This window comes from Aquarana catesbeiana, linkage group LG02, assembly GCF_042186555.1.
Source record: "Aquarana catesbeiana isolate 2022-GZ linkage group LG02, ASM4218655v1, whole genome shotgun sequence".
Taxonomy (NCBI): Eukaryota; Metazoa; Chordata; class Amphibia; order Anura; family Ranidae; genus Aquarana; species Aquarana catesbeiana.
Genome location: NC_133325.1, coordinates 166524696 through 166543215, shown reverse-complemented (window position 1 = coordinate 166543215; position 18520 = coordinate 166524696). Strand labels below are relative to the sequence as shown.

The 18520-nt window shown below is 41.9% G+C and overlaps 1 protein-coding gene across 3 annotated transcripts in view; it reads right to left on the bottom strand.

The window, feature by feature from the left end:
• Window positions 1–18520, bottom strand: part of B4GALNT1 (beta-1,4-N-acetyl-galactosaminyltransferase 1) — a 254061-nt gene that overhangs the window by 39412 nt on the left and 196129 nt on the right. For all 3 annotated transcript variants that reach the window (XM_073613757.1, XM_073613758.1, XM_073613756.1), the window contains one exon: window positions 14005–14045. In XM_073613757.1, coding sequence (XP_073469858.1) covers window positions 14005–14045 — 41 coding nt within the window. The remainder of the gene's footprint in view (window positions 1–14004; window positions 14046–18520) is intronic.

Below are 18520 nucleotides of genomic sequence, written 5' to 3'. Positions count from 1 at the left end.
GTGTAAATAAAGCTGCCATGCTGTTTTTTTTCCCTATTGAATTATGACTAATCTTAGCAAGTGTCTGTGAAATGAGACCCAAGCATAAAAATGTTACATACTCTTTCCATGTAATACGCATGGATGAATACTGGGCCTGATGTACAAACACTACATTGAACATGAAAAACACTTAGAATCGATGTTTAAATATATTAGTTGCTAGGTGTAGGTGGCATTTTTTTATTTTGTTCCAAGTTTTGTAAAAGGTCAGATTCCATCAGTCGATAATAATAATAATAGCAACAGATAAACAGTATGTATTGTTACCAATCATGTGTCATATGTCAGCTTTCTATGGCCTGTTTCGTGGGTCCATATTTTTTTTATACAAATTGCATCATGTGTATCAAGATCACAAAATGTGTTTTTTAAAGTGGTTGTACACCCTCCCCCAAGCCGGAGTTCGCGGCCCCGGAAGGAAGAGGGGTGAAGATGGACGCTCCCTGCTCGTGGGGACAACAGAGAAATCGCAGGCTTCGGTTTCAGGTAAGTGACACATAATGGGCTACTATGAGATGCATAGTAGCCCATTATGCTTTACCTTTGCAGGGAAATAAAAAGGAAGTAAAACCCACCAGGCTTTACTTCCTCTTTAAACTAATACATTTCCATTCATGTACCTTCATTATTATTATTTTTATATATTCTTTGTAATGTGACATGCCTCACACAAAGTCCCACATGACCATTTGTTTCTGCATATACATATATTACAGGGATGGAGGCTTGTCTCAGTGGTTATGTCAGGTCAAACTCTGTTTTCATGTATTAATCTCCCTGGCGGTATGATTATTTCGGATTTTAGGTGCTGAAAGCGGTACAATTATTTTGCATGGAAATTTGGTGTTTTATATTGTAGGCCTGTAATTCTTAGGAATAATTCCTTTAAATCTGTCCAAACCAGAGTCTAGTAGACATCCTGGGTATGATAAAGTTTGAAAACGAAATCATAAATTATAATATAATAAATAACTATAAACAATTATACCAAATAATAATATAATAATAATAAAAATTATTCAGTAATGTAATCAAATCAAAAACACTGAAATTTGCTCAGTTGCAGAAGTGTCACTGTCATTACTTTTCAGTGTTTGATGACGGATTTCCCCACAAATCACTATCGCTCAATTCTGCGAGTGATTCTAATTTATTATCGCTGTTTTCTAGCTGATCTAAAAGCACTTTTATGTAAAGGGACGGTTTTGGTTGCTATGGACAATCTCCAGTTTCCTGGCACAAAGATCAGTTTTTATAATATAAAACTGCATGCAGGGCACTGGAGAAACCACTAGGGACAAAGGGCATGTGTAATTATTGATACAGTACTGTAATGTGTAAGATTACAGTATACAGTATCTATACTGTGTGTTTTACTTTTTGAATTTGGTGCCGAACTCCATCACCCGTGCGTCACAACGCTCGCAGGGAACGGAGCTCGGCACTGTGAATCACGGCGGCTCGCAGATCACAGCGGGGAGACATCGCAGGATACAGGGGACAAGGTAAGTAAACTCTACATGGATCCTGCGATGCGATCCCGAGTCTGGCTCGGAGTTACCGCTTTTGGTACTGAAAATCCACCCCGAGCCAGACTCGGGAATACCGCCAGGGAGGTTAAAATATATTAGTTGCTAGGTGTATGTGGCATTTTTTTATTTTGCTCCAGGTTCTGTAAAAGGTCAGATTCCAATCGATAATACTAGCAACAGATAAACAGGAAACCAAAAATCTAAGGAAACTTAAAGAGGCAGTTTAAAGTGAAACTATAGTTTGTCCATGTAGAGCAAAATATCAAGTTTACTTTAAAGTGAAACTAAACTGCATCTGAGCACCACAAACCAAAAATGCTATTTAACTCATTTTTAATATTCAATGTCTCCGTGCTTTATTTTGCTAAAAAAAAAATCACTTTGAAAAACACACCCTAGCATTTCTGGCCATGGCCATCTTGAGTAAGGGCAGATGATTCATGTAGCATTTATTTCATAGAATTCATCTGCCCTTAGCTCTGGCATAAAGGAAGGTGGGTGTGCTTAGCTGAGAAAACCCTTACTTCCCTCCTGAAGACTCCTCGGACATATAATATAATTTGGCTAGACCTGGAAACCAGGAAGTTAAAGAAATGTGAAGAAAAGGTTTAAAACAAGTAAATATGATATGCTTTCCTATCTATTTACTAATGCTAGCAGCATAAGGATTAAACATCGTCATTGTTCATTGACAGAGTGAAGCTCCACTTTGAGGCAAACCTCCAAAATTGATTATGCTGACTTTCACGCTGTTTCTGTTCTGTCTGCCCACAGCAGCCTTAGGCCTCTTTCACATGAACAATCCGTTCAGGTCCGCCTGTCAGTTTTTTAGGCGGACCTGAACGGACCCTCCATAGACCTCTATGGAGCGTCGGATGTCAGCGGTGACATGTCCGCTGACATCCGACCCGCTCCGATCCGAAAAAGTGTAACGGAGGAAAAACCTACTTTTCCATCCGTCATCCGATCCTCCATAGGGGAGAGCAGCACTCTGACAGGTCAGTCGCTGCACAGTGTGCGGAGACAGACCTGTCATCTGCCTTCTCAGCTGGGATCCACGGAGCAATCCCCGCTGAGCAAGCGGATGTTCACGGGGCGGATCATCATGGATCCGTCCCGTGTGAAAGGACCCTTACTCAACTTTTTTTTACCACAGAGGAATCTTTGAAATGATATTCAGGTGTTGAGGAACTCCTGCTAAAGCCAGTTCATTGGGATTGGTGGGAAAATGCCCCTTATTTTGCTGGGTAGTGTAAATAATGCCCACCGTACAGTGGTGGTCAGAATACCACTCTTTCAGACAGCTAAAAAGATTATTGGTGTCATGCAGCTGGCTCTGTCACGTTGCTTTGCCCTAGAACTGTGCAGGCAACAACAAACTGGAAGTCAATTAGCCACTTACCAACTTTTGAAGGAACCCTAATTTGCCACCCTGGTTGAAAAAGGCCTAGAAAATCAAAGTTATATACCTGGCACTTCTGGTTATTGGGAGTATGTGACCTGCTCTGATTCCTCCCACGTGACAGCAATTGTACATGGTGATTGAGGAGCAGGTTCTCAGCCCTGTGATGCTTCAAGATGCATCTTTGAGCTTACACAAATCATCTTCTCCTCGTTCCTTATTCCCCTGGGTTGACTGCACCACCAAGAAAAGGAAGGGAAGGCAAGTATAAGTGGCCTGCAGATCTATCTGAGTTCTGGGTTGAAAGACAGCCAGGGTATTCAACCAGGAGATCTGAGGATATCTTGTGAGTGAAGAGTGTCATGAACCCCACAGTTACAACATTTTGTACCACCTGCCCCACCCTATTAGATTGTAAGCTCCTCTGAGCATTGCCCTCTTAATCCTCTTGTATTTTATTGCATTATAACTGTATTGTCTCCCTTTTATATTGTAAAGTGCTGCGTAAACTGTTGGCGCTATATAAATCCTGTATAATAATAATAATAATAACCCGGTCTCTGAGGAGACATTATCATGATGCTTTATATTCACATACAATGGTGCAGAGAACAGTGCTGACATCATGTTGGCAGTGCTCTCTGCACCATTGAGTACACCACCCACTGCTAGGAGAAGATCTGAAAAGGACCCTGTGAATTTTGTGACCACCCTTCTAGAAAAGTCAAGTATTAAAAAAAAGAAAGTTTACGCAGGAGTCTACAGGGGAGAGGAGGGATTGACTGGAGGCCAGGGGGATGAGCTGTATTTGGACATTAAGGGCTTAAGTTTTTTTGGTCACCACACATGACACATATGAAACAATTAAAAATGAATATTGCATTTAGGTTAAAAAAACCTGCTTGAACTGTTTGAGTCATTTTTTCATTTACACTGACTAAATTTAATTGAGAAAAAAGCAGCATAGATGTAAACATATGCCCAACTACATAAACCTGAATGTTTAATTAACTCATGTACAGTAGCATTAAGTAGATTTCAACTGTAATTTGCAGCTATAATCATTATATCATAAACATATTATAACATAGTTATTTGGATGACAAATGGATAATTTTCAGAATTGCCTTTAAAAGGAGGAGTACAGCCAAAGCTTGTTTGGCTGTACTTCTCCTGTGGATCACAGGAGTGCAGTTCATTCTGCACTCCTGTGATCCCTTTTCAGCAGACAGCAGGTTGAAGCCCACTATCAGTTGACATCACAGAGCTGGTCCAGGCTCGGGCAAGATCGCGGCAATGAAGTCGGGATCAGCCCACATGCTTGGACCGGCACCAGGTTCAGCCTCTCAGCGAGCCACTGAAAGCCTGAGCCAGCCGCTCCCGCCCGCTCCACAGCCCAGCACTACAGTGAGCGAGGGGGGCAGAGCAGAGAGGCGGTGACTGAAAGTCACCAGCTCTCTGCTCAGGGAGCCCTGAGAACCAAGCAATCAGCGGTATTTGATTGTTCAAAGTCTTAGGATTTTAAGGATTACAATTCTGACTGCAGTTTTATGCATCATTTTATCATCATATTATCATGCACATTCTGTCACAAAGTTCTAATCACAAAATCCTACTGGCCATCATCAAAAACACCCTGTATTATTGTAGTTATAACAGTTTCTAACAATACAGTTATCTAGCTCAGCCTCACTTCCTGTGTGGTCACTGAGACAGGGAGTATGGGAAAGTAGTCTCGGGAAGTACAAAGCAGAAAGTTAAAAAATAAACAGAGGTTTCCTGAACCATTTCCTGAAAAAAAAAAAATCTGTCTTGGTTTAGAATTGCAAAGTTCACATTTGTTTTTGCATTGACTGCCATTTTAACTATGTTTCTCCTTTTCTATGTTCTTCAGTTGATCACAGACAGCATTGTTCACGATTGTAGCTATCATGAGATATACAGTGGGGACGGAAAGTATTCAGACCTCCTTAAATTTTTCACTCTTTTTTATATTGAAGCCATTTGCTAAAATCATTTAAGTACATTTTTTTCCTCATTAATGTACACACAGCACTCCATATTGACAGAAAAACGCAGAATTGTTGACATTTTTGCAGATTTATAAAAAAAGAAAAACTGAAATATCACATGGTCCTAAGTATTCAGACCCTTTGATGTGACACTCATATATTTAACTCAGGTGCTTTCCATTTCTTCTGATCATCCTTGAGATGGTTCTACACCTTCATTTGAGTCCAGCTTTGTTTGATTATACTAATTGGACTTGATTAGGAAAGCCACACACCTTACAGCTCACAGTGCATATTAGAGCAAATGAGAATCATGAGGTCAAAGGAACTGCCTGAAAAGCTCAGAGACAGAATTGTGGCAAGGCACAGATCTGGCCAAGGTTATAAAAAAATTTCTGCTGCACTTAAGGTTCCTAAGAGCACAGTGGCCTCCATAATCCTTAAATGGAAGACGTTTGGGACGACCAGAACCCTTCCTAGAGCTGGCCGTTCCGCCAAACCTTGGTGAGAGAAGTAAAGAAGAACCCAAAGATCACTGTGGCTGAGCTCCAGAGATGCAGTCGGGAGATGGGAGAAAGTTGTAGAAAGTCAACCATCACTGCAGCCCTCCACCAGTCGGGGCTTTATGGCAGAGTGGCCCGATGGAAGCCTCTCCTCAGTGCAAGAAACATGAAAGCCCACATGGAGTTTGCTAATAAACACCTGAAGGACTCCAAGATGGTGAGAAATAAGATTCTCTGGTCTGAGGAGACCAAGATAGAACTTTTTGACCTTAATTCTAAGCGGTATGTGTGGAGAAAACCAGGCACTGCTCATCACCTGTCCAATACAGTCCCAACAGTGAAGCATGGTGGTGGCAGCATCATGCTGTGGGGGTGTTTTTTTTTTTTTTTTCAGCTGCAGGGACAGGACGACTGGTTGCAATCGAGGGAAAGATGAATGCGGCCACGTACAGGGATATCCTGGACAGAAACCTTCTCCAGAGTGCTCAGGACCTCAGACTGGGCCAAAGGTTTACCTTCCAACAAGACAATGACCCTAAGCACACAGCTAAAATAACGAAGGAGTGGCTTCACAACAACTCCGTGATTGTTCTTGAATGGCCCAGCCAGAGCCCCGACTTAAACCCAATTGAGCATCTCTGAAGAGACCTAAAAATGGCTGTCCACCAACGTTTACCATCCAACCTGACAGAACTGGAGAGGATCTGCAAGGAATGGCAGAGGATCCCCAAATCCAGGTGTGAAAAACTTGTTGCATCTTTCCCAAAAAGACTCATGGCTATATTAGATCAAAAGGGAGCTTCTACTAAATATTGAGCAAAGGGTCTGAATACTTAGGAACATGTGATATTTCAGTTTTTCTTTTTTAATAAATCTGCAAAAATGTCAACAATTCTGTGTTTATCTGTCAATATGGGGTGCGGTGTGTACATTAATGAGGAAAAAATTAACTTAAATGATTTTAGCAAATGGCTGCAATATAACAAAGAGTGATAAATTTAAGGGGGTCTGAATACTTTCCGTCCCCACTGTATGTGTGCAGCCATACCTTCCAACTTTCTGAGATGGGAATGAGGGACACCTATTAGCAAAAGTATGTTGGCATAGGGCACACGCCCCCTGCCACACCCCCCTTAAAAGGATAATTATACAAAAAATGGTTGGTTAAACCCACAAGTACTTTTTTACCACTACTATTCCTATATGTTGGCTTTTGGAATTTACAAATGCAGCAATTTAGAAATTGGGTGAAAGGTTTAGCACTGGGAAACACTTTTTGAAAGATAAAAAGTCTTTATTTATATACAACTATATAGATCATCCCATATGTCCCAACCAATCGTTCCTCTTGTCATGCACCTAGCCATGCCCCCAGCAGTCAAGGCTCTCTTTCCCTAGGGAGGGGGCTCAAGAGGCCTTCAGTGTTACAATTTGCCTTTGCCTGCTGCTAGGGAGTGTCCCTAGCATTACAGTACAAGCTATCAGTAATGCTGTGTTATGGATAGTTTATATAGTTTCTATAAGGTGTAAATACCTATTCTGAGGGTGCTCCGATCCAGTCACATGATCTCTCCAGTTGCTGGCTTCAGTGAAGAGGAGAAATTGCCAACAACAGCTACAGAGCCTGGGTGATGACATCACACATAGGCTTACTGTGAGGCATTCATTGTCGGCTGTCTCTCCTCTACTCTGAAGCTGGAGCCGGGACTCAATCATGCGACCAGACTGGAGCGCCCTCAAAATAGGTAACTATAGAAATTTTTACTTTACAGGGTAGTTAGAATACACGTACACGTGATCAGATTTTCGGACGACCGTTCGTCCGTTTTTTGTTGAATGCACCATGCGAAAATTCTCGTACGACAGAATACAACTTCAGAAGTGACGTAATGTGTTGACTAGTTTTGTATGTATTCTTTTATTCTGAGCATGTGTAGTCTTGCTCTTATGATTTTTTTTCGTATGAAAACCGTACTAATTAAAACGAAAATCAGACGTTGAGTTCAGGTACCACAAAAATTTTATAGTCTGCACATCCAGCTTTTGTTGGACGAAAAACCAGAATCGGCTGTCGAAAGCACCGTACTAACAATCCGAAAATCGGCAGATCGTTCGGCGGACGATATTTTACATTTCCCATTTTCGTATCTTGTGTACGGACCTTTAGGATGGGGGTGTTTAGGTATAATTAGGATTTTACTGGAATGCTAAACTCACAGGATACCAGGTCGTATTAAAGGTTATTTACCTGATGTCACAGCTTGGCACTTGCCAAAACAAACATGAAATTGCATTAAAAAAATGCAAAAAAATGAGCAAAAACGTGCGTCAAAAATCTGATACAAAACACAATAAAAAATGCATGGCCATGCAGAAGCATTGATGTAAATGGGGGCTTAGGACCTGTTTACACTGGTGGTAGCCTTTGCTACCCCTATAAATATGAATCAACTTTCAGAGGGTGATTGACAGGTGTCTGGGAGGCGATATGTTGCCTAAATACCCGTTTAACCCTGAAAAGCCCACACTACTGTGCTACGACCATGTGTATTGCATGCGATCGTAGGGAGATTGTGGCATGGCCCAATTCACCTGAATGGGTTGTTTTTAGTGGCAGTACTGCACACCAAATCTGACAAGGGGTATTATCATTTTTGTAGTGGCTGTGATGCTTTGCTGCAGCATGGATACAACCGCCATTTGTGTAAGGTTAAGGCGGATGGCAAAACTGGAGATCAACTGCCTATTTTTCTGCTTCCCCGGCCACAAGTATGAATGAGCCATGTAGATTTATTTCTATGAAGAAACACTTGCTATATGTTAGCATTAAATAGTTGGCAGGATGCAAACATTCTGCACTAACAAAGTAATAGAATAACAGCTAATATTCTGGTGCCTTTGATTTCTCCACAATGCCTATATCTACAGAATAGAAAATGTATGTGCATAGTCTGGGAACAGGTTCATTTTGAAAGGATGAATAAAGTATATCTAAACAATGAATTTTATAGAAGCGTAAACTGCTGATGTATCCATATTTATCTAAATATCTTTTTGTTGTGATTTACAGCATTTTAGATTTTCGTGGAACAGCGCCAAGATTACTGTGCCAAACATCTCGGCTATCAGCACTGCACACAATAAATACTTGATGTCGTAAGATTTTTCTAAACGCAGTTCCTGACTGTTACCGCCATAAACCGGTTGGCTCTATAGTGAGCCTGCTGTCTACTTGGTCTCTCTAAGACATAAACTCAGTTTCTCTCTACTGGCATAGCCAAGATGAAAAACAAGTCTTTATTTACACAAGATTCTCCCACACACACAATAAATATACCAATATGTCTAAAATTCTTTCAAGTGTCAAAGTTGTTCCAAGAAAAACAAGATCAAATGCAAAATGAAATTATTGTATGCCTGTAGATTTAAAGTATTACTAAACCCGCAACAGTAAAGTCAGTCTTTATATGCAGTAAAGCATGCTTGTTATACTCACTATGGAACCTAATCCTCCACCTTGTGTAAAAAGGCTGTTTGATTCTGTCTTCTCTGATCCTCCCCTTCTTTTTCTGTTCCCAATCAATCTGCTGATAGCACAGAGCCTTGGAGGCACTCTGCACATGCTCAGTCTGGTGTGTATTGCTAGAGAGTTTTTTTTCTTTTAGGAGGGTGCATGTGATCAGCACAGGGCCAATCAGCACTAACCAGAGAGAGGGTCAGGGGTCATGCAGCCTCATAGGACAGTCAGAGGAGAATGCAAACTCCTCCTTCAAGCTTTAAAGCAGAGCTCCAGTCTGGAAAACAATACAAATACTGTAGCTGCTGACTTTTAATATAAGGACACTTACCTGTCCAGGTATCCCGCAATGTCAGCACCCTGAGCCGATTCATCAATCAGCTTTGGGTGTAGGCGCCGGCATCGTAAGAAAGGGAAACCGGCAGTAATGCCTTCAGGTCAAAACACAATAGCACAGCAGGGGAGATCACTGTACTAACATCAGATTGTTAGTACAGTGGCTCTGACCTGAACTGTTGTAGTAGCAGTGTGAACTAGTAGTGTGTACGAGGCTTAAAGTGTTACTAAACCCAGGACCCTGCATTCTCTATATCTGGTTTCCCACAGTACACAGAACATGGAAATGCAATAGTTTTAGTAAATATAAACTGCTATATACCTTTTTCTCATCAGCAGTTAGAGCAGTCTCGTGGCTTTTAGAAGTGTATGGTTAAAGCTTGGAGTTTTCATTCTCCTCTGACTGTCCTAGGAGGCTGCATGACCCCTGAACCTCTGTCTGGACAGTACTGATTGGCTCTGAAAAAAAAAATCTCTCTAGCAATACACACCAAACGTAGCCTGTGCAGCATGTCACTTAGCCTCTGTTCTACCAGGAGATGGATTGGGGACTGCGGTAGAAAGGGAGGAACGGAGAAGACAGGATCAAACAGCATTTTTATACAATGCAGATTATTAACCCCTTAGGTTCCACAGTGAGTATAACAAGCATGCTTTACTGCATATACAGACTGATTTGACTGTTGTGGGTTTAGTAACACTTTAAGGGATTGGTATAAAAATCTCTTTATCATACAAGAAGAACATGTTTTTCTTGACTGTAAATCCCCTAGTACAAAAATATCACTTTGTCCCACTGTGTGACACAGGAAGATATTTTTGTACTTGGGGGATTCACAGATAAGAAAAAACATTTATTTTGAGAATTAAGAGAGATTTTATATAACATTCACTTATACTGTACCTTTTCTAAGCCTGGTATGGATCCTTATCCTGTTGAACTGTTTTGTGTGTCCTTTTAGATGGGTATATCTCATAGGTGATTATATCCACCAAGAAAAATACCCACTATTGGTTACTACTTTTTTGGCATGTCTGCAGTTGAAGAACTAGTTTCATTTACAAAAATGCACAACCATGAATTGAATAGGTTTTAATGAATGCTAAAACGTATTCAACCAACAGTACATACTGATTAGTTTTACTTTTAGTTAATACACAGACCAACTATCTCTTTAGATGTTAAAATTGTCGCATCTGTAGGGTAAATGTTACTAGTGTGGTCCTAAGCAAAAGCACTGAGTAGTAAGGTATGTGCACTGTCCATGTAAAAGCTCTCATTGTGATCTTCTCTAATACTATATATAAAATAAAATACGGGCAGTAAAAAGTCTGTTCTCATTTCTCCACACTCAAAAGAATTTACTTTGGCAATGTAACTTTCCCCAGGGCCAGCAGTGCAGCAGGGAGTTCAAATCTCCCCGCACTAAGAGCCGGAGTGCGAACTGTAGCTGCGAAGTGCTTTCTTAATAATATACAGCCATTCAGATACAGATTACAGCAGCATTCTTACAGGTGATTTGATCCGATGTGAATTGCAGTGACAGCAATCTTCTGATTCCTGTTGCTGCTGTGAGCAGCTAGCTGCGGCCACCAAAACCCATTCACTATAATGACAGGTCGCTGGTGGCCGCAGCTATTCGTGGCGGTCCGTACAGCCAGCAAGTACCTGCAGTGATCCCTGCTGGACGCATACAAAGAAGAAGATTCTTACATCAGTAGGTATCTACATGTCTAACTTCCATCCCAAGCTTAAAACAATTATGCCTTAATTTTAGAAGAGTTGGTAAAGCCATGCAAATATTGCCTTTTAGTGATAAAAAAATGAGGCTGCATCTGTGCTGTAAACCAGCAGTTATGGATGTACAGTCTGGAGTGACTAGGAGTGACTCTGCCTAGAGGGGACAAAAACAGAAATAAAATGCCAGAAATTCTAATCTTTCCCTACTTCACTATATTGTAACATTTAAAAAATGTAGCTAAATATTTTCTGATAGACCTATGTATTGAAAGAATTCCAAATAAATCGATTCTACTTTATCGCAAAGGACACCTCCAGAAGTCTCTCCTTGTCAGTAGCAGAACATAATGTATTCAGATAGCTGCCCGTCCAGTCTAATAGCTTATTTTTATTAGCACTAATGCATACATCACTAAGGAAGGACTCATATTTTTCATGCCAAAATAAATAATACTTAATGGCCATACTGAATCTTACAAGGGGTTGTTTGTATCCTTCCTTGTGTTAACAATGTTAAAAATTGCATATTTAGCTAGGTTTGGTAGGCCAATATGATACGTTTTCCTCTGTACTTAAAAAGGATAGGGCCTTCCAATGCCATACTACCTAATCAGTGGGTAGGGTAGCACATAAACTGCACATATCTAATAGTCTAATTCATTTTCTGGAAGTCTTGCTTTGAACTAGATTTATGGAGAAGGATTGTGCATGTTTTGGTATAAAATACTTTTTTCATTTTACTTGGCATTGCCTTTTAGCATGCCTTAGGCTAACATATTAAGCGTAGTCATGACTCAGCTAAGAGATAACACTAAAGAGATCACTTATCCACAGTGTTGCCCTTTTGACTTTGGTTAGCAGTTCTGCCTGGCACCACTAGGGTTGTTAGGGTTCAAATCCTAACCTCAGCACTACAGTATGGAGTTTGCTTGTTCTCCCTGTGCCTGCGTAGATTTCCTCTCATGCTCCAAAGACATGCTGGTAGGTTAGTTGGCTCCTGTCTAAAATTTTTAAAAATGGCCCTTGTATGTGTATGTATGAATGTGAGTTAGGTACTTTGGATTGTAAGCTCCTTGAAGGCCCGGACTAATGTGAATATACAATATACCATATTTATCGGCGTATAACACGTGCAGGCATATAACACGCACCCCAAGTTTAGGAGGGAATTTTAAGGAAAAAAACTTTTAGGAGGGAAGTTTAAGGAAAAAAAACTTACATTAAAATGCCCATCAATGCAGCCTTATCGTGTCCATCTGCAGCCTTGTCGGTGTCATTGCAGCCTTTTCAGTGTCCGTGCAGCCTTGCCCCAGTGTCCATTGCAGCCTTGTCAGTGCAGCTTTGCCCCAGTGCAGCCTTGTCAGTGCAGCTTTGCCCCAGTGCAGCCTTGTCAGTGCAGCTTTGCCCCAGTGCAGCCTTGTCAGTGCAGCTTTGCCCCAGTGCAGCCTTGTCAGTGCAGCTTTGCCCCAGTGCAGCCTTGTCAGTGCAGCTTTGCCCCAGTGAAGCCTTGTCAGTGCAGCTTTACCCCAGTGCAGCCTTGTCAGTGCATCTTTGCCCCAGTGCAGCCTTGCCCCAGTGGTCAGTGCAGCCTTGCCCCCAGTGTCCGTTACAGATTTAAAAATGGCACCGCGGAGTTTGCAGGGACTAGGCGGAGCTGAACGAGCGCCGCCGAGATCACAGTGACTGGGCAGAGCCGAGATACACATAGCCGAGTGTACTCGATTCTTCTCGGCGCCACTCACAGTCACGCCCAGTCCCGCCCTATGATGGACATAACACAGGTTCAATGGCGGGACTGGGCGTGACTGTGAGCGGCGCCGAGAAGAGCCGAGTACACTCGGCTATGTGTTTCTCGGCTCCGCCCATTCACTGTGATCTCGGCGGCGCTCATTCCGCTCCGCCGAGTCCCTGCGAACTCCGCGGCGACATTTTTCAACCTACACGCTATGTGTATGTCGGCGGCGATTGCCCCGATCGATCAAAATTAGCGGGGATCGGCGTATAACACACACCCTGATTTTAAGGGGAAAAAAGTGCGTGTTATACGCCGATAAATACGGTATATGTAAAGAGCTGTGTAAATTTATGGCATTATATAAGTACCGGTAATAAATATAAAAACTAAGTACATTTAGTACATTCTAACATGGTAAAAATGACACTTGCTTCAGCAAAAGAAGTGTCTTGTCACACCTCTACATTTCACCTTTAAAGAGTAACTTCACTTTTGTTGAGAAAAAAATATTCCCTTCTGGATGATCTTTGTACATTGCAGGGATTTTGACAAACTTTGTTGCAGAGTTCTACCTTTTGTTATTCTGAAGGAGTAACTAATTTTCTTTGTCTGTGCAGAGTGAATCTGTATGGGAGTGATTTGTAATTGTCAATCACCTGCTGCACCTGCAGGGCTCTAATGATGAAAATTGCAGTGTCTGCATCCCTTTTCCTATTGGGAGGATATCACCAAAAATTTAGGGGATGCCAAAAATCTGGCTTGTATCTTAGTGCAGACTTCTGAGAAAATCAGTGAGCCAATCACACAAGCAGGAAATGACATAACTGGGGGGCTGTACAGTCTGTTTACAGAACACCTCCATGTAGCCATATTGCATTGCATTTTACAGAAAATTACAGAGCTGCAGATTGAAAAGGAAAGGTAATTTTTAACAACAATCAATTACAATATGACTTGTGTCGCAATTGTATAAGCTATATATTTTTTTTTATTATTTTTTTTCCACAAAAGTGGATTTACCCTTTAACATTTCATGTTTTGCATTCAAAAACTTCTACAATAAATACCTCAAGATAATAAGAAAGTACATAACTTAAAAACACAAATCACAGCTGCATTTAGGTCCACATGCCTACAATGGCATGATCATACAAGTGGATTCTGATGAAACAAAATGTTCTTACCTCATAAAAGTTTTTTTTATTAAGATCAAGTAAACTTAAACCTGCAAGAAAGAAAACAGATTATTGATGTCTGGTGGGATGATTTTCATGGCACAGCAATAGTAAAAACTACATTTACAACAGGAAAAAAAGCTGCCATACCTAACTTTGAAGGAGTGGGCCCTGGAGCTGTCTCTCTGGATCTTAGGTTCGATTCACATCTATGCATGTTGCTTTTGAGCGTTACTGCAGTGCTTCTTGCAGTGCTTGCTGCGTTTTTGAACATGCGGTTTTACCACGATTTTGCAGCGATTTGCGTGTTTTTTACACTGTATATAGCTGGTTGCTAAGGAGGGGGCCTGGAAGCCAGCTGCCATGTCCTTAACAACCGATGAGTCATCAGCTGAATGTAAAAAAAAAAAAAAGTATAAGCAGCTAAAAAAAAAAAAAATTGTGAAAAAAACCAGCGTGGGCTCCCCCCAGGTCCATACCAGGCCCTTGGGTCTAGTATGGATCCAGAGGGGACCCCCCCACGTCAAAATGTGAAAAAAAAAAAAATGGCGTGGGGTCCCCCCCAAAATCCATACCAGACCCTTATCCGAGCATGCAGGTCAGGAAAGGGAGGGGACGAGGGAGCGCCCCCCTCCTCCTGAACCATACCAGGCTGCATGCCCTCAACATAGGAGGATGGGTGCTTTGGGGCGGGGGGCTCCATACCCCCCACCCCAAAGCACCTTGCCCCCACCTCCGATGCGAAGTCCCGTTCCCACTGCTGACCCTCCTCTGATGCTGCGTCCCGCTGATCTGTCCGCGCCGATGTCAAGCATTTCTTGGATAACTATGGGGGCGTGGCCATCAGATTAAGTCGTCCGGAGACCCTACCCCCTTGCTTGACATCGGTACGGACAGATCAGCGGGACTCCGCATCGGAGGAGGGTAGCGGCGAAGGCAGGATTCTGCATCGGAGGTGGGTCGGCGGCGGCAGAGGAAGAAGAACACCAGACAAATTAGACAGAAGAAAGAAGAAGAGAGTGGAAGAAGAAGCAGAAGAAGCAGGAGAAGCCTGGAGGATGAAGATGTGGGAGAAGATGGAGGAAGACCAAAGGAAGAAGCAGGGAAGCAGATATTCTTAATAAAAAACTGTCCACTGTATTTCGTCACACTACACTACTTTTTTTTGGTGAATGGGCAGGGGTACAATGTACCCCATGCTCATTCACATAGGGGGGCGGGATCTGGGCGCTCGCAGACACCGACAATCACCGGGCACGGGTTGTCGGGAAGAGGCCCTGGTCTCCATCAACATGGAGACAAAGTGCTCTGGTATAGTTCAGGAGGGGGGTGCTTGCTCGTCCCCTCCCTTTCCTGACCTGCTGGGCGGCATGCTCGGATAAGGGTCTGGTATGGATTTTGGGGGGAGACGCCACATAATTTTTAAAATGGCATGGGGGGGTCCCCACCGAATCCATACTAGACCCAAGGGCCTGGTAAGGGCCTGGTAAGGACCTGGGGGGGACGCCCCGCTGTATTTCTTCATGATTTTTTTTTTTTTTTTTAGCTGGCAATTATTTTTTTTTATGTTCAGCGGGGAAGCCCGCTGACAGCTGATGACTCATTGGTTGTTAACCACTTTAAGACCAGCCTCGTTTTGGATTTTAGGTGTTTACATGTTTAAAACAGGTTTTTCTGCTAGAAAATTACTTAGAACCCCCAAACATTATATATGGTTTTTCTTCTAACACCCTAGAGAATACAATGGCGGTCATTGCAATACTTTTTTTTGCACCGTATTTGCGCAGCGGTCTTATAAGCGCACTTTTTTTTGGAAAAAATTCACTTTTTTGAATAAAAAAATAAAACAACAGTAAAGTTATCCCAATTTTTTTTTTATATTGTGAAATATAATGTTATGCCGAGTAAATTGATACCCAACATGTCATGCTTGAAAATTGCGCCCGCTCGTGGAATGGCGTCAAACTTTTACCCTCAAAAATCTCCATAGGCGACGTTTAAAAAATTCTACAGGTAGCATATTTTGCGCTACAGAGGAGGTCTAGGGCTAGAATTATTGCTCTCGCTCTACCGGTCACGGCGATACCTCACATGTGTGGTTTGACCACCGTTTTCATATGCGGGCGCTACTCGCGTATGCGTTCGCTTCTGCGCGCGAGCTCGTCGGGACAGGGGGGTTTTAAAAAATTTTTTTTTTATTTTTATTATTTATTTTACAATATTTTATTTATTTTTACACTTTAAAAAAAAAAAAAAAATTGTGTCACTTTTATTTCTATTACAAGGAATGTAAACATCCCTTGTAATAGAAAAAAGCATGGCAGGACCTCTTAAATATGAGATCTGGGGTCAAAAAGACCTCAGATCTCATATTTACACTAAAATGCAATAAAAAAAAAAAAAAAAAAAAAAAGTAATTTAGAAAAATGACATTTGAAAAAATATGCCTTTAAGAGGCGTGGACGGAAGTGACGTTTTGACGTCGCTTCCGCCCAGCAGTGTCATGGAGACGAGTGAGCGCCATCTTGGCCTCATTCGTCTCTATACACAGCACGGCAGAGGACGCGATCGCCTCCGCCGCTACCGACGGCTCCGGTAAGCGGCGGAGGGCACCGGATCGCGGCGGGAGGGGGGGGGGCCCTCTCCCGCCACCGATAAAAGTGATCTCGCGGCGAATCCGCCGCAGGGACCACTTTTATCTGAAAGCCGGCCGCCGCACGAAAACGGGGATACCGGGGTTATGGCAGCTAGCTGCTGCCATAACAACGATATCCCCGTTCAAACTTAGGACGTACATAGTCGTGCGGCGGTTGGGAAGTGGTTAAGTACATGGCGGCCGGCTACCCCGCCTCCTCCTTAACAACCAGCTATATACAGTGCAAAAGAAAAAAAATCGCAAATTGCGGCAAAATCGCATTTTGGATGCGGGTCTATTGAAGTCTATTACATGCAAAACGCTGCATTTTACTGGAAAAAAAGTCCATGACCCTTTCCAAAAATGCAGAGGCACAAAAATGCATTGATGTGAACATGTTCCATAGGAACCCATGTTAAAAAATTTCCCTGTATAGAAAAGCTCTACCTCTCAGCCAACATGATCCATAAAGTGTCAGCTCTATGGCTGGGTTCCTGCTCATCCTTCCAAATACTACAAATGCCAGAGCTCAACTGTAAACTTCAAAATTCTTTATTGTTAACATTTCCATGGTTAGAATGGTGGTGCAAATCGAATGCGTTTCAGCTAAGCAGCCTTAGTCATAGACCCAGGAGCTCTGACTATGGCTGCTTGGCCAAAAGTCTTTGTACAATCATCTTAACCATGGACTCTTAACAAAAAAAAAAGGATTTTGAGATTTACGGTCTTGTTTCCGCAGTGTAGTATTTGGTGAATTTCTGCTATACATCCTAAAGATTTTGAACTTTTTATACCCATTTTTTTCCAGTGGGCAGATCTGTAATTATAAATCAGATACAGGAAAATAGAATTTCACTTTACATACTTTACATTCCTAATTATGAGGTTTTAAAATGAAAGTTTTTTTAGTTTACGCCTGTTAACCAGAGCAGTCTCAAAATTGTAGGAGGAATGGCTCCTTGTGAACCGAGAACCATATATGTATGGAAAGCAGCTAAGAAGCAGCTAATGGTGGGATGATTCACAATCCAGTCTTTGTCTTTGCTGCTGATTCACAGTGTATTATGATGTCATGATGTGTGTCGATGGCTTAGTGAGTGGGGACACTGCATTTTTTTGTGAGTATTCATCAGCATGAGAATAAGTGAGAAGAACATGTTTCCAGAGTTTTTGAACAAAGTTCATGTAGGAACAGGATGCCTACATTTCCCTGATGTCACATGCTGTCTACTGAGGCAGAAAGAGGTACTGTATGAGTCAACTAACAATAAAAACAGGCACAAGGTATAGAGATTTCCATTCAGAGAATGTTTCTTCATAGGTAAACTGTAACCATATGCACACAAACATTTACATGCTGATAATTTAGGCCCCTTTCACACATGCTGTCCATTTGTCAGTTTTTCATCCATCCATTGATAATACAAGTAAATGGCTGTCCTTGGATAAACAGTGATCACTTCTGCATATTTCCCCCACACAGGCAAATGTCATGCTTGTGTAAATACGCCACACACACGCACATGTGTGGGTAAACACCAATGCAGAAGACATCTGCGGTTATACAAGTGCTAAATAATAAATAAATCTGTGCCCGTGCAACAAAGAAACACAAAAATAATGTATCACCTTCAGATGATCAAATAATATGGCAAATTAAATAATATTGTGCAACGCTTAAAGTGGAGTTCCACCCACTTTTACAACTCTTCAACATCCCTCACTAAACTGTGCACTGTAAACAAATTGGATATTTTTTAATTTTTTTTCTCAGCACCTACTGTATATCTGCTGTATTCATTTTTCACTTCCTCCTCCCTGGCCGCGGCCCATCGCATCATTTCCTGTTTGCAATGCCTTCTGGGAAGGGGCGGCAACTTCCTCTGACAC